At 39.1% G+C, this 23777-nt stretch overlaps 1 protein-coding gene across 1 annotated transcript; it reads left to right on the top strand.

The window, feature by feature from the left end:
• Positions 1-1028: 1028 nt before the first annotated feature.
• On the top strand, positions 1029-21061 carry LOC135225150 (beta-1,4-N-acetylgalactosaminyltransferase bre-4-like). Its single transcript, XM_064264381.1, has 7 exons — positions 1029-1137; positions 10410-10516; positions 10730-10865; positions 12210-12446; positions 14971-15154; positions 20168-20386; positions 20864-21061. Exons 1-7 carry the CDS (start codon positions 1032-1034, stop codon positions 20991-20993), a joined length of 1119 nt encoding a protein of 372 aa, XP_064120451.1. The 5' UTR covers positions 1029-1031; the 3' UTR covers positions 20994-21061.
• The last annotated feature ends 2716 nt before the right edge of the window (positions 21062-23777 follow it).

Genomic DNA, 23777 nt, shown 5'->3' with positions numbered 1-23777 from the left:
AATTCTTTGTAAACAGCTTCCTAATTCTGCCTTTGACGGAATGAGGACTTGAAATGCAATACGAGAAAGTCCAATTTATCAAAAATAATTTCTATTTAGTCTAACGACAAGTTAGATATATTTAAGGATGGTGGGGCTGAGATAAACAGAAAATTCTCATTGCCTTCATAGACATACTTTTTGAATATAAGTTTATCGTGATACCGTAGGGATAATCTTCAGCTATCAACATTTTCTAAAGTGTACAAAAGTCAACATTCCTTGAACTTTTAAGTGTTCGAAATTATTGCCCAATGTGTTCGAGTGGATTGAACGGTACGATAGAGACATCGAGCAGATAAGCGAAATGAGGTTCAATGATCTGAAGCTGCACTGGGAGGAAACCCCACAGTTACACCGGTAAGTTGTCAGAGAGGTTGGACAGCATGGCTGAATACAGGAAGCGGGAAAGGGGTTTAAAGTAACAGGCTAGACAGTTGGTGAGTCTAACGGCAGAGGGGATGCTGCTAAAACCCTTTAAGTAATACATGCCTCACCGTCATGGTGCGCTGTAGGCATTTCTTTGGGTTCTTTGCAGCGTGCATTCGGCCCCTAGGTGCAACCACTTTCGTTTCTCTTACTGTACCTCCTTTCATATTCTCTTCCTTCGTCTTACTTTCCACCCTCTCCCAACTGCTGAGGTTTTCCTCCTGTTACACCTTTCAAACTTTTTACTGTCAATTTCCATTTCAGCGCTGAATGGCCTCATATAGGTCCCAGCGCTTGGCCTTTGGCCTTAATTCTATATTCACCTGAGCTCATGAGGTAGAACCAATTAGGCCGAAGTGCCCATTCATTAAATACTGATGGGTTCTACGGAAATTCTTGGACGGTAAAGAGTGGCCTTCCCTTCAGTCATTGGTTGTTGTACCTCCCACAGAATATTAATGGCGACAGGAAATTTCTGGTACCTTCTGGATCTTCATAGCCAGATGCTGTGACACCTGTTTGTGAACAGTGACTCAAAGTTTTAGAAGGCTTCAAGTGACTGCATGGCGGCATCGAAAGCCATTCGCGGGTTACTTGATGTAGCGCAGTGTTCCCCCAGTTTCTCCTCCCTTTTCAAGATGTGCAGTGGAAACGTAACACCGGCACAATGTGAGTTTTGAAGTTTATGATAATGGATACAAAAAAAAACACTTTTTTCTACGCTATCTACATATTTATTTAAGTTTCACCAGATGAAGTTAAACAAGCCAAGCGAGGACATGTTGGATATCACTTTGTCTTGCAATCGGATTTGAAATATATCATCTTCCGAAGGACACTTCACCAGCAGATAACCTCATGGTCGTATGGTAAAAGATGTTAAGCAAAAAAAAAAAAAAAAAAAAAAAAAAAAAAAAAAAAAAAAAAAAAAAAACGCTGGGGTGTCCAACCATTACATATATGGTTATATGACAATTCTTGGATGTAAAGAGTGGTCTTCGATTTCGTTGTCAGTTGCTGTACCTTCATGGAATATTAATTAAGTCGGCTAAGTGATTACAGTTATCTTCTGGTTCTTAAAACCCAGATATTCTGAGACTTATTTGTGGAAACGGAGGTTGGTCTGCACTTAAGAGGTGTTCAGCGATATTCAAAACAGTTCGCTGATTCCTTGATGTAAGGTAATTTATTTCTTCAGTATGCTCCTTGCCATTCTCTAGTGCTCAGTGACAACAATACCGGAGAAATGTAAGCTGGAGACGTATGTAATCCAGTTGCTGGAATGCAAGGTCCAGAGACTATGCTAGAAGGAATTCCACAAGCAAAGGAGTCATGGAATGTAATGTCCTCATAGTGCCGATAGTTGATAAAACCTTTCTTTATGTTTAAATAGATACCGCGAACTTTCAGCCTATTCAGATGAAATGGGGCTTGATGATAGTACTGTAGTAGATTCACATGAGCTATGCATCAGATATCTAAGCCTGTCCCTTACGACGCTCTTGATTGGCTGTTGATAAGCCAATCACATGACTGGAAACTCTCAGTCTCGCTCGAGAGTTCACATAGGGAGGATGTATGATTCGGAGTGTTTCCGAAATTCAAGCCATTGATTTATGGATTATAATGATATAAGAATGATGCACTTCAGTAAATTTAACGCTAAAATATTTATAGTGAAATAACATGAAATTCTCAATATAAAATATATTCTTTCATTCCTTACATGAAATCCCAGTGCATTCATCATTTATGATCTCGTGTTTCATACAGTTTCGTCGCTTAAATGTCATGAAAGACAATGCTACCAAAAAAGAAAAAAGTTATAGGTAGGGCCATTAATATAAAAATAACAAGCAAAAGATTAAGAATATCAATCTCTCTCTATCTTCGTGTAGTCAGATGTTGCTCACGTGATCACTCGATGACGTCATCATCATGATCACGACGCCTCGATAGAAGAAGTCTTGTGGGGAAAAAAAGAATATTAAGACTTCATTATCGTCACTATCATTATCACCATCACCCTTTCGTACCAATAGTGGCAATCTCTATATGAAAAAATCGTTACTTAGATATTGATACTTTATGGAGGAAATTCATTTATCCCATTGATTTTTCTCTAACAATCACCCTATATCCATCTCATTATTCCTGTTTATTATATAACGATTTCCTTCATAATTCTTAAATCATTGGCTTGAAGATGTTTAGTGATGGAATTCGGAAACACTCCTTTTCTGCAGATAAGAGACTGAGAGTTTCCAGCCCTGTGATTGGCAATATCAACAGCCAATCAGGAGCGTCATAAGGGACAGGCCTAGAGATCACATGCACGGTTGATGTGAATCTACTATAGTAATGCTGGAAGATACTAATATGAATCATCTATAAGTGTTTATGAATGAAACTAGGATTCCTCTATAAGTGTTAATGAATGAAACTAGGATTGGTGAGAGAGGGAGCAATTGTATTGATGATTGATTTAAATTCTAATTACTTCTAGTTACATAAAAACAAATACTTATTCAGGAAGAGTAATTTTGCTAGGTCGCTGGCTTAGAATAGCTTTTAAAAGACAACCTCCAAAGGCCTCCAGAGTAAAGAGTAGCCATGACCTTATTTGAGTTGCCAAGTTGGGGAAACTAAGGAACTGACCCAAATAGGGTGGGTTACAGGTGCTAAACAGCAATTTTTGGACGGTAAATAGCTGCCCTCCATTCAGTTTCAAGTTACTATACCCAACGCATTATTAGGTCAACTCTAGTCGGTGTCAGCTGATACGAACATTTGCTTAAGACAACACTCCTGATGTCAGCTGCTGATTGGCCTAAATCCATCTTGTTCGAGTGTACAAGAATACACTTTGAATTCCTACCAAGGCATTTATGTTATTTGTAAGACATTTGTTAATAAAGCAAAATAGTATATTAAATAAGCATTCCCTAGAATATATGAAATTGCGGTGAATTTTCCCAAAGAGTTAACGGCCCAATATTTTCTTTATTACAATGACCTGAGTCATTGTATTTTTATTTGAAAATTACGTTATTTTAAATGTTTGTTTGTATGGTGCTTTTACGTTGCATGGAACCAGTGGTTATTCAGCAACGGGACCAACGGCTTTACGTGACTTCCGAACCACGTCGAGAGTGAACTTCTATCACCAGAAATACACATCTCCCACCCCTCAATGGAATGACCGAGAACCAAACTCGCGGTCACCGAGGTGGCACTCCAACGTAAATTTAATTAATCAAGTTAAGAAAGTGCGTAAAAAAATTGGCCGAAGTTTCCTTAGCGCAGTCGAGTTTTCTGTACACGAATCTCTCAGTCGCGTATCATGAGACTCAGCCACGGCCCGGTGGTGTCCTGTGTTGTTGGTACCTACAGAGTGCTGGCCAGACGCACGAACATGGCTAACTTTAAATTTAGATTGAATTAAGACCACTGAGGCTAGAGGGCTGCAATTTGATTATGATTGATGATTGGAGGCTGGGTGACCAACATAGCAATTTGCAGCCCTTTAGCCTCAGTAGTTTTGAAGATCTGGGGACTGACAGTAAAAGTGAGGAAGGACAGACAAGAAGCCAAAAGCCATCTCAATAGTTTTCTTTTACAGAAAACTAAAACGAGGGAGGAGCCTAGTCATATATTTCGATGCTTCAAGACAATGTGACTATGTGACTACCTTTGTTCTCTCTCTCTCTCTCTCTCTCTCTCTTCTCTCTCTCTCTCTTTGCATTCGTTTTCTTTTCTCTCTCGCCTCCTCCATAGAAGCTTTGGTCTGTTATCCTCTCCCTCCACCATTATTCTCACCTCCCTTGTCTGCGTGAGAGAGCACATCTCAACAGTGCTACCGCGACCACCTGCCAATGATAGGATAGTTAAAGGTGATTACCGGTACCCTCCGGTTCTTAATAGCCAGATGTTGTGGACATCTGTTTGTGAATATGGAAACCTGTCTGTTGCTGCCGTAAGTGGCTGTCCGGAATATTCAAAACAATCCTCATTTGCCTTTCAATGTAGAACAGTGTATATTCCACCGACGTGTAACCTGCCATTTTCTAATCTCCCGTGGAAACGTGATACCAGACTCATGTGAGTTTCGAAGCCTAAATTTATAAAGTGTAGCGATAAGGTAAACTCATTTGTGTGTGTTATCAAAATGTGTTCGTACATTTCTGAGGATGATGTTATGCAAGTTAAGATAGGAACCCATGGTCCAGGGTCCAGGGTCTGGGGTCCAGGGATGACGTTGGAAAGAATCCCACAAGCAAAGTAATTAAAAGTCGTCTTCAATGCCGTTGGACTTCGAACTCTTTACAAAGGTGTTTGACGGAGAATGGGATTGAAGTGCAAACTAGAATCGAGCTGAAGGAAGAAAAGTTCTTTGTATTTTCGGCCATTTTAAATGAAAGATGATGTGAATCCTCAACAGTGGTTATGAACGAAAGTGGGAAATTATAACGTTCGGTGAAAATAGATATTGGGTGAGGGAGCAAATGGATCTATGATTAATTACAATTATCACTACTTTGAGTAATAGAAATGCAAATACTTTTTCAAGAGAAGACAGCAAATACTCAAGAGGTTCAGATAGAAATCCTATACAGCTTCAAAGTCTGGCTGTAGGACCATTTTTTTTTTTGCGGAATGAATAATATTGGTAATACATAGTCAGATTCACGCAAAATTGTTTTGCATTTGTTTTTGGGTTATTTCCCCTCATCATAATTTTATCATATAGCTTGAAATAACGAAAATGAATAAATAAATAAATAAATAAATAAAGTAAATAAATAAATATATAGTAATTCTCTTCTTATACCACTGAAAAATACTTTTCCAGACATTCTCTTATTTCAACAGTTACCTTTAATAAGCATCATTTTTTAAAAACTGATTTCTAATAACAAAATGATTTGTTTCAAAACTGAAAAATTGGTTTATATGAATATTTTATGAATATTTTTCTTTTATTTAGAATGGATAACCTGACCCAATTGATAAATTAATTTGGTGGTGGTGTATGAATTAGATACGTCACGTGGTGCATAAATTAGATACCTCACATGGTGTATGAATTAGATACGTCACGTGGTGCATGAATTAGATACGTCACATGGTGAGTGAATTAGATACGTCATGTTGTGCATGAATTAGATACGTCACATGGTGCATGAATTAGATACGTCACATGTTGCATGCATTAGATATGTCATGTGGTGCATGAATTAGATACGTCACTTGGTGCATTTATTGGATACCTCCCGTGGTGCATAAATTAGATACGTCACGTGGAGCATTAATTAGATATGTCATGTGGTGCATGAATTAGATACGTAATGTGGTACTTGCATTGTATTCCTCACGTGGTACATAAATTAGATACGTCAAGTGGTGCATGAATTAGATACGTCGCTTGGTGCATGAATTAGATATTTCACATGGTACATGAATTAGATACGTCATGTGGTGCATGAATTAGATACGTCGCTTGGTGTATGAATTAGATATTTCACATGGTACATGAATTAGATACGTCATGTGGTGCATGAATTAGATACGTCACAAATTGCATGAATTAGGTACGTCATATTGTGCATGAATTAGATACATCATATGATGCATGAATTAGATGCGTCACATGTTGCATGCAATAGATACGTCATGTGGTGCATGAATTAGATATGTCACATCGTGCATGAATTAGATATCACTTGGTGCATGAATTAGATACGTCATGTGGTATATACATTGTATACCTCACGTGGCACATGAATTATATATGTCACGTGGTGTATAAATTAGATACGTCACGTGGTGGATGAATTAGATATGTCAAATGGTGCATGAATTAGATATGTCATGCGGTGCTTGAATTAGATACATCACATGTTGCATTTATTGGATACGTCACATGGTGCGTGAATTAGATATGTCACGTGGTGCATGCACTAGATAAGTGACATTTTGCCTGAATTAGATACATCATGTGGTGAATGAATTAGATACGTCACATGGTGCATGAATTAATACATCACGTGGTGCATGAATTAGTTATATCACATGGTGCATGAATCAGATATGTCATATTGTGCATGGATTAGATACGTCACATTTGAATGAATTAGATAAGTCATGTGGTGCATGCATTAGATACGTCACAAATTGCATGAATTAGATAAATCATATTGTGCATGAATTAGATACGTCACAAGTTGCATGCATTAGATACGCCATGTGGTGGATTTATTGGATACCTCACGTGGAGCATGAATTAGATATATCATGTGGTACATGAATTAGATACGTCATGTGGTACATGCATTGTATTCCTCACGTGGTACATGAATTAGATATGTCACGTGGTGCATGCATTAGAAATGCCATGTGGTGCATGAATTAGATATGTCCCATTGTGCATCAATTAGATACGTTATGCATGAATTAGGTACGTCACATGGTGCATGAATTAGATACATTATGTGGTGCATGAATTACATACATCACGTGGTGCATGCATTAGATACGTCAAGTGGTGCAAGAATTAGATACGTCACAATGGGTTACTCAATGAATTAGATACGTTCACCATGGTGACATTACCAATCTTAGATAGGGTAGGTCACGTGGTGCATGCATTAGATACGTCACATGGTACATGAATTAGATATGTCACTTGGTGCTTGCATTAGATACGTTCAAAACGATGGTTACCATGAATTTACGATTTGACGTCACCGTGGTGGCATGCATTAGAATAACTTCACATGGTACATGCATTAGATAACGTCACGTGGGGTAGCAAGAATTAGATACGTTCACGTGGTGCATGTCGCCATTAAGATTTACGTCACATGGTTCCATGAATTAAGATACGTCACGTGGTAGCTAAAATGCATTAGGTACGTCATGTGGTGCATGATTAGATATGTCCAACAAAAAACTGCATGAATTAGATATGTCACAAACTGCATGAATTAGGTACGTCATGTTGTGCATGAATTAGATGCGTCACATGGTGCATGAATTTGATACGTCATGTGGTCATGAATTAGATACATCATGTGGTACATGTATTGTATACCTCACGTGGTACATAAATTAGATACGTCAGGTGATGCATGAATTAGATACATCATGTGGTGCATGCATTAGATACGTCGCTTGATGCATGAATTAGATATTTCACATGGTACATGAATTAGATACGTCATGAGGTGCAAGAATTAGATACATCACATGGTGCATGAATTAGATACGTCACATGGTGCATGAATTAGATACGTCACGTGGTGCATGCATTAGATACGTCACATGGTACATGAATTAGATACGGAATGTTGTGCAGAATTAGATATATCATGTGGTGCATGAATTAGATACATCATGTGGTACAGTATTTGATACCTCACGTGGTACATAAATTAGATACGTCAGGTGATGCATGAATTAGATACATCATGTGGTGCATGCATTAGATACGTCGCTTGATGCATGAATTAGATATTTCACATGGTACATGAATTAGATACGTCATGAGGTGCAAGAATTAGATACATCACATGTTGCATGAATTAGATACGTCATATGTTGCATGAATTAGGTATGTCATGTGGTGCATGCATTAGATACATCACATGTTGCATGAATTAGATACGGAATGTTGTGCAGGAATTAGATATATCATGTGGTGCATGAATTAGATACGTCACATGTTGCATGAATTGGATACGTCACATGTTGCATGAATTAGATATGGCATGTTGTGCATGAATTAGATACGTCACGTAGTCCATGAATTAGATACGTCACATGTTGCATGAATTAGATACGTCACATGTTGCATGCAATACATACGTCATGTGGTGCATGAATTAGATACATCATGTGGAGCATGTATTGGATACGTCACATGGTGCGTAAATTAGATATGTCACGTGGTGTATGCATTAGATAAGTGACATGTTGCATGAATTAGATACATCACGTGGTGCATGAATTAGATACGTCACACGGTACATGAATTAAATACGTCATGTGGAGCATGAATTAGATAGGTCACGTGGTGCACGAATTAGATATGTCATGTTGTCCATGGATTAGGTATGTCATGTGGTGCATGCATGAGATACATCACAAACTGCATGAATTAGGTACATCATATTGTGCATGAATTAGATACGTCACAAGTTGCATGAAATAGATACGCCACTTGGTGCATTTATTGGATACCTCATGTGGTGCATAAAGTAGATACGTCATGTGGTACATGCATTAAATACGTCACGTGGTGCATGAATTATATACGTCATGTGGTGCATGAATCAGATACATCATGATGTGCATGAATTAGATATGTCATGTGGTGCATGAATTAGATACGTCACGTGGTGCATGAATTAGATACGTCATGTGGTACATGCATTGTATACCTCACGTGGTACATAGATTAGATACGTCAAGTGGTGCATGCATTAGATACGTCACAAATTGCATGAATTAGGTACGTCATATTGTGCATGAATTAGATACGTCACAAACTGCATGCATTAGATACGTCTTGTGGTACATGAATTAGATATGTCACATGGTGTATGAATTAGATATGTCACGTGGTGCATGAATTACATATGTTACATGTTGCATGAATTAGATACATCATGTGGTGCATGAATTAGATACATCACAAATTGCATGAATTAGGTATGTCATGTTGTGCATGAATTAGATACATCACATGGTGCATGAATTAGATGCGTCACGTGGTGTATGTATTGGATATGTCACTTGGTGCATAAATTAGATACGTTACGTGGTGCATTTATTGGATGCGTCACTTGGTGCGTGAATTAGATATGTCACGTGGTGCAGGCATTAGATAAGTGACATGTTGCATGAATTAGATACCTCACATGGTGCATGAATTAGATACGTCACGTGGTGCATGAATTAGATATGTCATGTTTTGCATGGATTAAATACGTCACATGTTGCATGAATTAGATACGTCATGTGGTGCATGCATTAGATACATCACAAATTGCATGAATTATATACGTCATAAGTTGCATGCATTAGATACGTCATGTGGTGCATTAATTAGATATGCCACGTGGTGCATTTATTGGATACCTCACTTGGTGCATGAATTAGCTACGCCATGTGGTGCATAAAGTAGATACGTCATGTGGTACATGCATTGTATTCCTCACGTGGTACATGAATTAGAGACATCATGTTGTGCATGAATTAGATATGTCACGTGGCGCATGCATTAGAAACGCATGTGGTGCATTAATTAGATACGTCATGTGGTACATGCATTAAATACGTTATGTGGTGCATGCATTAGATACGTCATGTGGTCCATGAATTAGATACGTCATGTGGTGCATGAATTATACTGTCACGTGACGAATGAATTCGGGAACCCCGTCACGTGGCGAATGAATTAGATCCGTCACGTGGCGAATGAATTAGACCCGTCACGTGGCGAATGAATTAGATCCGTCACGTGGCGAATGAATTAGACCCGTCACGTGGCGAATAAATTAGGCCCGTCACGTGGCGAATGAATTAGACCCGTCACGTGGCGAATGAAATAGACCCGTCACGTGGCGAATGAATTAGACCCGTCACGTGGCGAATGAATTAGACCTGTCACGTGGCGAATGAATTAGATCCGTCACGTTGTGCATGAATTAGATCCGTCACGTGGTGCATGAATTACTAGATACGTCAAGTGGTGAAAGAATTAGTTTAAATTCCAGTGAACAATAAAGAAAATGCCTAAAAATACTGATATGGTTAGAGCTTTGTCTTGTTTGCGTGTGTGTGTGTGTGTGAGAGAGAGAGAGAGAGAGAGAGAGAGAGAGAGAGAGAGAGAGAGAGAGAGAAGTACTAACCAACGCTTTTTTCTTTTCTATTTTCAGCCGCCAAAATGCTGCCTCCTTCGTCAGGCTTGATCAGAAAACTGAAGCTGTTTTTGTGTCGCCGGAGTTTCCTGAAGCTGCTGATTATAGCACTTGCTATGTTGTCGGTGAGGTCTAGAGAGAGAGAGAGAGAGAGAGAGAGAGAGAGAGAGAGAGAGAGAGAGAGACGGATGTTAATCCATACCAGTCTTTTGTGTCTTGGCTGATCTAACTGCCTTGGTGTACTGTTAATTCTTGTTGCATCTGAAACACTTAGGTAGAGAGAGAGAGAGAGAGAGAGAGAGAGAGAGATACTGATGTCCCTTCCATTCTTTTAACAGCTGCTATCAGCTAAGAGCAAGATATCCCGGGATTATAGGACTAGTGACAATTTTACCAATCCGATGCCGGCAGATCCTCAAAGAATTTTTAGCGGCAGGAAGAAGGAACTTTGCCCTACGGTACCCCCTAATCTAGGTATTTTGCCTCTGCTTCCTTTTTTTTAAATACGTCCTTTCTGGGGACTTAATTATTCTCTACGAACACTAATTTTAATGTTTATCTTATGTTTATATTCATTAAAAACAGTTTTTGTAATCACAACTACGGTACCCCCTAATCTAGGTATTTTGCCTCTGCTTTCCTTTTTTTAAATACGTCCTTTCTGGGCACTTAATTATTCTTTACGACCACTAATTTTAATGTTTTCCATATTTTTATATTAATTAAAAACCAGTTTTGTAATCCCAATTACAAATATGTGACAGATACGCATCATTACATATATAGACAAACAAAACACACACATACTCACAGATATAAATATTATTTTGGCATATTTTCTCTCTTATGCAATTGCTATTGAAGTCAGTGGTATGCTTCAAGGATACTATATTCTTATGAAGACTCTGAATCAGCCAGTACTTCTTTTCTTCTTCTGGTAAACTTCTCAGGAATAAGGAAAAATCATTCATGATTTTTTTCCCTATTTACTTTTCCTTTTACTTGTCGACGGACCATTTCTCCAACAAGTCACTGGGAGCTGAATTTCTATTGGTCGGCAGGTCTCATTCTCTCACTGCCTGCCCGGGCAACAGCTTGGGCATTTCTGGTGCTCCGCAGGGAGCCCTCCTATGAAACAGCTTGCAGCCAAGGGCGTGGTCATGGCCGAGACGGGAATCAAGCCCTTGCCCATGCCCCTGGCTGCAAGTCACAGTATAGGAAATACCCAAGCTGTTGCCCAGGCAGGCAGCGAGAGAATGAGACCGTCGACCAATAGAAACTTAGCACACCGATGATGTCATGGATGAAATTCAGACGTCCAACATGTAGTATTATAAAGCCAGTATGTCGATTTATAAAGCAGTCCTGATGACGCTGCCGAGACAGGTGGAGAAACGGTTCATCAACTAGGAAAAGTAATAGAAAATGGAAAGAATCACGAATAATTCTCCTTATTCCCGAGAAGCTTGCAGAAGATAAAAACAAGATGTATAGACTGATTCAAAGTTTTTATATAAGGAAACAGTATCTGGGAACAATGCCACTGAATTCAGTTGAAATATATATATGTATATATAATAAGTTAGATAATAAATAACAATTAGCAGATCCATATTGAAATCCCCATACTTTGGGAGTGCCACATATAAACTCAGTACTCAGCAGCATCAGTTATTCATGTAAGTTATTCAGTACATAAAGTAAGTTAAGTGTCAATGGGTCATTTGGAGCTCATTATAGCTTATAATTTGAAAGATCAATTGGTCTTTTCGCCTTTCCATTCTTCAATTGTTCACAACGTCGAAAAATCAATTCCAGTTGGACGTGTCAATATAAGCTTGACTGTACCGTCTATGGAAGAGATCGAGAAGGCCCATCCTGAGCTGGAACCCGGAGGCCAATTCCATCCAGCCGAATGTCGGTCCAGACACCGCGTAGCCATCATCATCCCATACAGAGACAGGGCCCAACACCTACCAGCGCTTCTACATCATATAACTCCGATACTCCAGAGGCAACAGATAGAGTACACCATTTATGTTGTTGAGCAAGCAGGTTAGAAGTATGCTGGGAGCGAGTCTGAACTTGTCTTCAGAAGTTGGTGGCAAATGTTAGCCAGAGGTCAATACTGAACTTAACATCATTAAGGGAAATGTTAGCCAGAACTCAATACTGAACTTAACATTATTAAGGGAAATGTTAGCCAGAACTCAATACTAAACTTGGCATCATTAAGGGAAATGTTAGCCAGAACTCAATACTGAAATTAGCATTATTGTTTCAAATCAATGTGATTTCAATGTGATTTTAAACTCCAACTCACTGGTTTCACTTCTCAATAATCCATGTAAGCAAAGACTACTTAGATTCCATTTTCGGCTTAAATCCTAACCAGTTAGTTAAAAATAAACAACTCTATTCCTATATCAATCGTTTATACAGTCTAATATCAAGTTAATTCGATTTTAGATGACCATTAAACTGTGAAAACTGCAATAGTTGCTTGCCAACTTTTTTTTGTTACATTTAATTTTCAATATATGTTTTTTTACGATGAAGACGAGTGTTTGGGGTTGGGTGACCAAGTAGAACGGGGAACACAAGAATTTTCAAAACACTGGCCCATTGCTTAGGCACAATTCCATATTATGGTTTCCAGTTCTAAAACAATGCTGAATTCATAATGTTTAGCTACCTGTCAGACAGATATAAGGGGAAGGAAAATGAAGTGACATTTCAATTTTAGCAATAAAGGACTCTGAAGGGAAAAGAATTAAGTGCACCAGAATATTGTATTGACAAATGAACTTCACTGTCATGCTCCACTGTTCAGCATCCCCTGAGGTACAGAGAAGATGTACCTAAGAATGTGGATAGTTATTCAGCGAGAGGCCTAGTTTCGTATAGGCCTATGAACTGTTGGTGGCGTTGATGCCTTAACGCTCATGGCTTCCTCCCTCCAGCAGTCACAACATTGTTCCATGCTTCAGTGAAAGAGCCAGGGTGGGATAGGATAGAGGATGATTACTTATTCTTCCTTCAGTGACCAATGTAATTGCGCCACCACCACTGAAATCTCAGCAAGGGGGATGAGGGAAGGGGGAAAGGCCCTTGCTAATCCAAAGAACTTGCGTTAAAATAAGCCCTAATGCTGGAAAGGCACAACCAAGGCAGGTTGCTCAGACAAGGAGAGCAAATAGGAAGATGGCAGTAAATGATGAAATGGAGGTTTACGAAATGACGGGAAAGACGGATTTGCTTGCCAGGCATCATCGTAATAATGAAGACCCATGAAACATTGACAGAAAGAGATGAAACCTGATAACCCTCAATAAGGTACTACATCCAAGAGCAAATTTGGGATATCTCTATTTACCAAGAAGAGGATGAAGAGAAATATAGTGTGAAGGACAGTATCAACATCGAGAGAGGAACGCCCAGACAGTATCTACAGTACAGTGAAGATGGATGATTGATATCAACATCCAACAGGAAACTCCTCTTTGTTGATGAAGAGCTCGAGAAGTATCAGGAAAGGTTAATCAGCCTAGAGGCAGATTCTGGATGTAGCTAGAGATGGCAGCTGGCAATGGTTAAGTATGGGAGAGATCAAAAAGGAAACTGAAGACATGCTGAGTAGCCAGCACAAGCTCGAACGCTACTTACATATGTACAAGATAAGATAAATGGCTAAATCCTTTAGGTGCCACAAATGTAAATAGAATATGGAGACCACCAACCACTTGAACACGAGAAGAGGCACGACCCAGTTGCCAAGCGCTTGCAGTGGGAGATCAGCAAAGGAAATAACCTACCATGCTATGTGATACAGGCTTGAAGACCTGGTTTAATCTAGGATAGATATACCCAAACTATACCATGCAAGTCAAGGATGGCAAGTTGAAGTAGAAGCAGTACGTATTATCCTGGGAGCAATAGGAATAACCACAGGGGTTCTCAGGAGGGTGTAGGACAGAACTTAATGCACAGACCTTGAATTGGGCTTCCTCCAGACAAGTTTACGACTGACCATGGCAAGGATAACTGGGTGAGAGTTGGAATCCTATGAAAGCAGGGTAGTGGGGTTTAATTCCCATAGGAGTCACGTTGCAGCCCAGATCCACACTTACGCAGGATTGGGAGTGTAAGCTTAACTCTGCACAATATAAGAAAAAATGACTAGAGTAGCGAATGGTGTTTCTTTCCAAATGAAGAATGGATAAGATGTGCTTTATTTTGAACTGCTTTTAAAAAGCCAAAGAGGAATCCTTCCAAACAGAGAACTGTCAAGTATTCTAACCCTCTAAAGGTTTTCAGAAATTCAGATTTGTTACCCCTCTTGCTATGAGGGACTTTATAAACCTAACTGAACCAGTCACCACCGCATTAAAGATTCTCTTGGCACCCAAAGAAAATAATTCTTTTAGCAACTGTCTTGACTATGTCCTGATAACTTTTATAAGTGTGGTCACTCAAATGAATTAAAAAGCATTTTTCTGTTTTTGTTGCCGAACAGCATAAAAAGTTCTTTTCCACACAAGAGAATGCACAATGAACACCTAAGTTTTCTCTCTTTCAGGAAATGATTCATTCAATCGGGGAAAGTTAATGAATGTTGGCGCCTTGGAGTCTCTCATGCGCTATTCATACGACTGTTTCATATTTCACGATGTGGACTTGTTACCAGAAGATGACAGAAATCTCTATACTTGTCCAGAACAACCACGTCACATGTCTGTGGTAGTTAATGCTTCGAATTTCCAGTAAGTATGCAAGATTGTTATGTTTTCTTCTTGACTTTGTCAATCAGCATCAAGTCTGGTCTATTTGCACGTTTCATCCTATCTGTTCTGATACCATAGTCCCTGAGGATCTTTGCCTGATCGTTTTCTATCACTCCTTCAGTATGGTGTTCGTACCACTTGCTACTGCAAGGTAGCTGGTGTTTCTTGCACAGGCTTCAGTGGAGGGCTTTTACTACTGAATCGTGCCTCTCTTTGCAGTGGTTCTGTGCAAGCGCCGGACATTCACTTGTACATAGTTTATGGTCTCGTCTTTCATATTGTATTTCCTGCATAAGGGCGAGATGTTATTTCTATCTTTCTTTGGATATATCTGGTTCTTAGGGCCTCATCTTGTACCTCTGTTAGCATTCCTTCTGCTTCCTTCTTGAGTTCTAACCTCTGTAGTCACTGCCATGTTTCCTTGCTGGGCAGTTATTTAGTCTATCATATGTACTGCCCATACATTAGTTTGCTGTGTCATTCCTCTGTTCTGTTTTTCATTCTTTCTGTCTCTATATTTCTGGGTCTTCATCTACTTTTATTAGTCCTTCTTCCCATGCACTCCTACACCACCCATCTTCACTGGTTTTCAGGTCTTGATTTCCCCTGTGATCTGCTCTCAATTTTGACGCATTTCCTTATGCTTAGTAGACCTCTCCCTCCTTCCTTTCAGGTGATGTATAGTCTGTCTGTATTTGTTCTTGGGTGTAGTGTTTTGAGTATAATTATCATGTGTTTCCTAGTTTTCTGGTCTATGTTGCGCAGTTCAGCCTTCGTCCACTCCACTACTCCTGCGTTGTATCTGATTACTGGTACTGCCCATATGTGTATGGCTTTCATTATGTTTTCAGTGGTGAGTTTTGACTTGAGTATCACCTTAAGTCTCTGCATTTTTCTTTCCTGATCCTTTCCTTCGTCTCTTGGTATTTTACATCCTCTCCTTTTATTATTTACAGGTATTTGTATCCTGTCTCATCTATGTGTTTGATGCTATTTGCGTTTGGTAGATTTATCCCTTCAGTCCTTGTCATTTTGCCTTTTATTGTCATTTTGCCTTTTTATATGCTGACCAAGGCGCATTTTTCTATTCCAAACTCCCTCCTGATGTCCCTAGATATAATCCTTACAGTCTGGATTATGATATGCATTTCCTTGATACTCTTACCATACAGCTTAATGTCAATGAATATCAGATGGTTAATTCTGTTGCCTCCTTTCTTGGGCTGGTACCTACCATCCATCTCCTTCAGTACTTTTGTCATGGGAATCATGGCTACTATGAAGAGTAGTGGGGACAATGAGTCGCCTTGATAGATTCCTCTCCTGGTCTTATCCTGAAGCTTGTAAGTACTGTATTCCGATTGTGGCTTGTATTTTTGAGGAAGCTAGTGATGTTTTCCTGTACCCCATATATTTTCAGGCATTTTATTAGCCACGTGTGCGGTATCATGTTGAAGGCTTTCTTGTAGTCAATCCATGCTATGCTTATGTTTGCTTCTGTTACTATTTATTCATTACCATTTTGTCACAGGAGCTGGTCTTTTGTGCCCCTACACTTCCTTCTGAAGTCTTTCTGTTGGTGGAGGATGGTATTTGTATCATCTAGCTAGGTAGTTGTTTATCCTTTCACTAATGATACATGTTACTAACTTTCACATTATTGGTAGGCAGGTGATAGGACTGTAGTTTAGTTGTTATATTTCCCTTGTTGTCTTTCTATACTAAGGATGTTCTTGTGATCATCCATTTGGGCACATGGTGGTTTGTGATACAATGCTGGAGTTGTTCTGCTATTCGTGGGTGTAGGGCCTTGAAGGTTTTGAGCCAGTATCCATGGACTTCATCGGGACCTGGGGCTTTCCAGTTGGACTTTTTCCTCAGTTGTCGTGAACTTGGTGAACTTTTGTTTTATTCTCCCCATTTCTTCTGCCTTGGTTTTCTGGAGCCATGCTGCCTGTTTGTTGTGTGATACCGGATTGCTCTGAATGTTTTCTCAGAGCCCATTATTATTATTATTATTAAAAGTGATTGCTGCCTCAGCTGCATTAATTTTATGCAGGTTCTTCTCTATTTTTCTGATTATTGTTTTCTCATTCTTGCTTAAATTGGTGAGCAACGTACAGAAGGTTGACATGTCTCAAATAGGTAATAGTCAAGAACGAGAAGTGTGCACCACCCTCGAAAGATGGTACTCGAACGAGGAAGAAGACCCACAATCCCGCCCCACCGAGAACATCAAGATATATTATAAGGCTTTCACGCACTCTCAATACCGCGAGGAGGAGAAGGCGATGAAGATCATTAAGGAGAACATCCTCCCCATTGAAGAAGGCAAGATGGTGGACCTTATAATATACTATAAAAACCGGAAAACAAGAGACCTAATCATGAAAAATAACCCCTCACCGCCATCAGGAGACCCCCTCAAGCAGACAAACGTAGTATACCAATACATATGCCCGGACTGAGGATGCCCTGGGAAGTACACTGGAATGACTACCATGCGTCTTGCGAAGAGAATCTCCTGTCACGCCCAGGAAGGGGCTATCAAGAATCACGCCCTCACCGCCCACCGCGAAACAATCTCCTGCCACTGTATTATCCGCAACACCAGGATAATAGGGAGAGCACCCGACCTTCGCCGTCTGCGCCTTCTGGAGGCGTTACTTATCCAGGAGCAAAAGCCCTCCATGAATACAACACAGGAGGCCTGCATGCGAAGGAACACTCCAGTAACAGCAATCTTCACCACATCGCCGCCCGAAAACGCCCCAATTCAAGAGGAAAACAAACAACACCAAAGACGACATTAATACCATGAATAATACCAACAGTGACGTCACGCGGCTTTTGACCAATCAAAATGAAGCCCGGCGTGATGATATGCAGCTGAGAAGATCGGCGCGCCTGTTGAGCATGCGCTTGGGAGCTGGCTTCAGCCCGCAGCCAGGCAGCCAATGAAAAAGCAGCTCCCCATTCACCGGCCAGTGAATAGGCAGTGGCACGAAGCCCCCGGCTGCACTGCCACAATATAAGCAGTCGGACTCGCCCTCTCACCTCAGTCCTTCACCCACCTCCGCCCAAGAGGATGTCGGAGGTTTATTTAGACGAAACGTCGCGGCCCCACGAAAAGAATTGAGAAGAAATAGAATTTAACATCAATTCTAGCTACAATAAACTCTACGGGTAAACCCCGGAAATTTAACTAACCCCACTGGAATTTTTACCAATTAAAATCAAATCGTTCTTCACTTTTACCTATTTGAGATATGTCAACCTTCTGTGCGTTGCTCACCAGTTCAAGCAACAATGAGAAAACAATAATTAGAAAAATAGAGAAGAACCTGTATAAAATTAATGCAGCTGAGGCAGCAATCACTTTTAATACAACATGTTTAAAAGAGGGTTCACTTCCAGCATATTATTATTATTATTATTATTATTATTATTATTATTATTATTATTATTATTATTATTATTATTATTATTATTATTATTATTCTGAAGATATGGAACAAGCCTGCATGAGGAGCCACTGACTTTGAAATTCAAGCTTCCAAAGGAAAAGTCCATTAGAAAGAAGCCACAGAAGATAATAGGAAATATAAAACGAGGAGATCAAAATTATCAGAAAAGAAAAAAGTTGATTCAATCAATTATTAAATAACAGTTAAAAATATAATCAAATTAATACGATACTACAAGGTTTGTTGTTGTAGGGTAGAAATGCATTGCATCTTCGTGAGAACCTTTGAGGTTCTATCTGCACAACATCCTCAGGGAGCCTGCTCCAAAATTCCAGTGAAGACAAAGAAAAGGGATCACATTCCATAACCGAAAAGATTTTACTGTCCTTATATTTTACACTCTCCCCTTAAACTTAAAGTGTACAATTTTGATTAAAGTTTACGGCAATTGACAAGTTAAGAGTTTTGATCGCGTATATTCACCACTCAGATAACTTGACAGAACTGATATTTTCTTTCGTATTATTTTATCTATGAAATACTGCTAAGAAATATATCTTTCCATCCTCACATAACTCATCCTATCAAGGAGCTCTAAGATGATGTAAAATTAAAATGGACTCGATTAATGTAAAGTTACATAAGACTTCAACATCGGAAGTTAATAGGAAACCAACAAGACTTGGATATGAAGAATAACACCATAATTTCAGTTATTTCGGTATTCAACAATTGACGTATGATAATTCATATCAAAACGAAACTGAATCGATTGGATTTGAAAGGCACCGAAATCATTTGTTTGAGATGCATAATCTTAACTATTCCGTAAAGCAGAAAATTATACACTATGAATTTCCCCCAAATTTTAAAATGCGGGATGACTACTTATTGAATAATGAGCGTTCGGTTTCTTTGTGAAATAGTTCTCTCCCTTGGACTGTCAACACCAGTTTTGGTATGACAGAACAGCTGCCATTCCTAGCTAAATATTGTTATTAAATGATGTTGCTCCTGGTTCGAAAACTTATTCCCATGAGCACTGCAACTGTCAATTTTGCTTTAAGTCCCAACTGGTAAGAACAGGCAATACTTCACAATAAAAGGACCAGTTTCTTTAATAAATCTTTGAGGAAAGTAATAATAATAATAATAATAATAATAATAATAATAATAATAATAATAATAATAATAATAATAATGAGCTCTGGGAAAACATACCAATTAAGAATAAGTCAATTCCAGTCCATGACTTAGATTTCAGCTATGGAGTCATACTCACTCACGCCTTCTTCATATCATTAAAAAAATAGAAAAATAAAAAAAGCGTTCATGAAAAACTTCTGAAACTACCGTTTGTGTCCCAAGATGCACTTAAAACTTGCAAACGCTCGACATACAATCGAACAAATTAATCCCTATTTTTTCCCATTTGTCTTACTGGAGACTTTGTTGTAAACTCTGGCTATCGTAAGTCATTAGTCTGGAGCGACGCAAGTTTCTGAGATTCGTCTCAATCTTCCAGGTTACTATTCAACGGCTCGTTTGGTGGAGTGAGTGCGATCGCTGTCCAGCACTTCAGGACAATCAACGGATACAATAACAGATTCTGGGGTTGGGGAGGTGAGGATGATGATATGTCCAGCAGATTAGAATTCCATGGACTCAAGGTTACTAGTTACAACGAGTCTATCGCCCGCTATACGATGCTTCAACACCCGAAAGCTGTCCCGAATCCAGACAGGTAGGGCCGATTATGTTTCTTTCAGGAGAGTTTTGGATTTAGTTGGCACGTATAGATAAAATTCAATATATATCCTCGTGAACTGTTGTATACCTGAAGACATTTTACGTCTAACTAATTTTGCGATTTATAATATTGTCCTTCCTGTATATTATTTGTTCTTTTAGTCGGTGACAAATGGTAAGGTAGAAAGTTTACGGTGTAAACATTTGATAGTACAGCAAAAGCGTTATGCATCATGAATTTTTTGGCTGCCATGGAATAAAGTTCTTGGGTGATCTTGTACTCTATTTAAAAGGCTGTAGAAAAGAGAAAAATTTATATGAAGTAAAAATTATAGCTGTCATTAAATTTGAGACTCTTGGAAGAAAGATAGTAGTTTGTTCGAATTAAACAAATTATTTAGAATGTGTCATTTCAGTCAAAATTGCAGTTGAAGCATGATAAGAATTTGATTTCATCTGGGTTCCTTTTCAGATTCAAGATCATGGCTGAAGGTAAAAGTATATTCAAGACAGAAGGTTTAAACAATATACAATACAAAGTATTGGAAGTGAAACTTCAACGGATGTATACATGGATTTTAGCTGACCTGAAGCCTTCTTGATCTTTACATTTATCGCAAATTCATAAATCTTGGTGTCTGTAGTAGTTATAATAAAGTTCCTATATGTCCTTCATTTATTTTAGACCCTACTAACTCTCTGGCTGTCTACAAAAAAGGGTTTAGTTCCTCACTGGACGAGTGGGTTCCGTACTCGACTATCGATCTGGTAGCCCGAGTTCGCTTTCTGCAGCCACCATTGAGGAATCAGAGGATTTTATTTCTGGTGATTAGAAATTCATTCGGATCTCACAATAAGCTGTAGGTCCCGTTGTTAAGAAACCAATTAGTTCCTAACCACGTAAAAAAAAAAAAAAAATCTAATCCTCAGGGCCAACCTTAGGAGAGCTGATAATCAGCTCAGTGGTTTGGTAAAACTAAGATATACTTGAAAAAAAAAAAAAAAAAAAATTACCATAAGGCAGGGCATACTTTGCCATGAAAGGAGAACCAGCTACTCGGGGAAAAGTAACATGAGAAGAACTTTATAACAACGTCACCACTTTTAGATGATCTTAAAGTGTAGGTGTGGACAGTTCACAGGTCTGGTAATAAACTTTTAGTGATACTTCAGGAGAAGCTATGCTCTGGTTGGGGAATGATTAATAACGACTTCAAGAGAGCAGTTAAGAGGCCGGAGAATGAAAAGACACCAAGAGTTAGGCCCAGCGATGCCGTTTTTTCTTCACAGCATTGGCTTTTAGCGTGTTACCATAAGCAGTTCTTCTGATTTTTGTGCGATATTTATGATTTGATGGTTAGAATGCGTATTATTTTCCGTGACGTAAAAATAAAACTACACGTCACTAGCTTAAAATTAAGTTTTTTTTTTGACGATGAAAAATAAAAGATTTCAATCAAATTCATTTCTATAAATAAGCAGGATATGTTTTATAACTTTATTTTCATAATAAAACAAAAAGGCAAAGTGAAGAAATTTATTTCTCAGTGCCGTGGCCTGTGGTCGGAGAAGCCACGGAGGGTTGCCAGATGTCACCAGTAAGTCACACTAGTATACAAAATTCCTCAAAACGGCAACCCTGGAACTTAGGCCTTGTCCATACTAGCGAGCGCCGTCCGACGGGCAAACGCTGTTCCCATGAGCTGTTCCACTGTGCTGCCCGACAGAGTATGGAGCCAGAACAATGCAATTGTCTGGTTATATTGCTTCAGAAGCGAGAGAAAAATATAGACAGATGGAAGTGCCCGACGGGCCTTAAAAGAGATCACGAGCGAAATGCTAAGGTGCATTGGTTATAACATGTCTGGGTGATTCACCAGGTTCTGTAGGGTATGTCGGGATGAAAGAAAGATGGCAAAGGAATGGGTGAGATAAATAATTATTTCTCTTATAAAGGTAATAGAGGTAGACTCGACTGTAAGAATTACTCAGTATACCAGGGCGGTTGTATGGCAGGATTCTGGCTGGGAAAGTAAAACAGAGGACAGAAAGAATGACAGGGGAAGAACACTTTGGTTTTAGACAAAAATAGTGGGTATGCAGTTCAGGTTTCTGTGAGGAGTTTGAAAGCAAAGTGAAGATCTTGCATGTGGCATACAAGGGTCCAAAGAAAAAGCTTGTGATAGAACTGGAGTGTTCAGAATGTATGGTAAAGAGGATAAGCCTTTGAGAACGATTAAGATTTCTCATCAAGGGACTGAAGCATATATGGTAGAACTGTAGGTGAGGCAGCGACAGGATTGATATAAAAGTCGATTTAAGACAAAGGTGCGTTATGTCGTTTAAACTCTTCATTATCTTTACATATGGAATGATGTAAAAAGTCTGAAAAAGAACACTGAATGCAGGCATAATACGTGACTGAAAAGTTGTGAATAAAGTGTGGAATGGTTGATTTTTACAGATTGTACTATGGTGATTAAGGACAGTAAACAGAAACAGTAGAAACTACTCAAACGTTTACGAGAGCAAATCGTTGAAGTAGCTGGGAGCAAGACAATGTTAGCAGGGCAAAAGGAAACCTACATGATGGAACAATGATTGTTCATGATACGGTGTAAGAATGGTAACACCCTTGTTAGTGTTAGTACTTGGTAGAAAAAATAATGCATCATGAAAGGACGAGAGAAGAAGTGTCCACAAAAGGTGAGGCATGAAAGGTAATGAGGTGTGTGCAAGAATTTGTCGGAAGAGAGTGCTTGTCCCTGGAAGCCACGGTGGGAATGCGATTAGGGAAAGTCGAGCCAACTCTCCTTTGTGGAAGTGAAAGGGGGAATATTGACACTGAGTGTGAACGGAAGTTGAAGTTTTTGAAAGTGGATATTTGCTTAGCATATGTTTTGGAAGAATAAATAGGAGGGTGAGAAATGTGGAGATATGTAGAAGAGGTAAAAGGGTTAATGACGGATAGGAATTTGCTGAAATGATTTAGTGTTGAGGAAAGACTATATAATGATAGCTTTTGTTGCTGAGAAGGGGGAGAGGAAGCCATGAAAATTAATGAATAGAAGGGATGAAAGAGGTCTAAGAAAGTAAAATTGAATATAACACAGAGGTGGACGACGCAGTTTGCTTAGAAGATACGACATACACTTAATGAGCCTTCTATATAGGTATAGGAAGCTGCTGACTCTGAGTCCAGTTTTACTGTACATGGAGTTCATCCCTGATTCAGCATGTGACGTATGACCTTACAATTTCAATACAGCATTCTCTTTTCCTGCTTGTTGTCAAAAAACTTTTCGTCATTCTCTCCTCTCTGCAATGTATACGGGATGCACCTATGGATGTTATAACCTGCGATGTTATACACAAGTATCTGTTTG

Source organism: Macrobrachium nipponense, chromosome 13, assembly GCF_015104395.2.
Source record: "Macrobrachium nipponense isolate FS-2020 chromosome 13, ASM1510439v2, whole genome shotgun sequence".
In the NCBI taxonomy this organism is placed as follows: domain Eukaryota; kingdom Metazoa; phylum Arthropoda; class Malacostraca; order Decapoda; family Palaemonidae; genus Macrobrachium; species Macrobrachium nipponense.
Note: the sequence above shows the minus strand (reverse complement) of the source record. Positions and strands in the feature narration are given on the sequence as shown.

What these genes read in the sequence shown, in the direction of transcription:
- LOC135225150 (XM_064264381.1), top strand. Translation starts at nt 1,032, where the DNA reads ATGGCGGCATCGAAAGCCATTCGCGGGTTACTTGATGTAGCGCAGTGT. An exon ending in AAACGTAACACCGGCACAAT is followed by an intron (nt 1,138 to 10,409) that starts GTGAGTTTTGAA and finishes TTCTATTTTCAG; the next exon opens with CCGCCAAAATGCTGCCTCCT. An exon ending in GTTAATGCTTCGAATTTCCA is followed by an intron (nt 15,155 to 20,167) that starts GTAAGTATGCAA and finishes TCAATCTTCCAG; the next exon opens with GTTACTATTCAACGGCTCGT.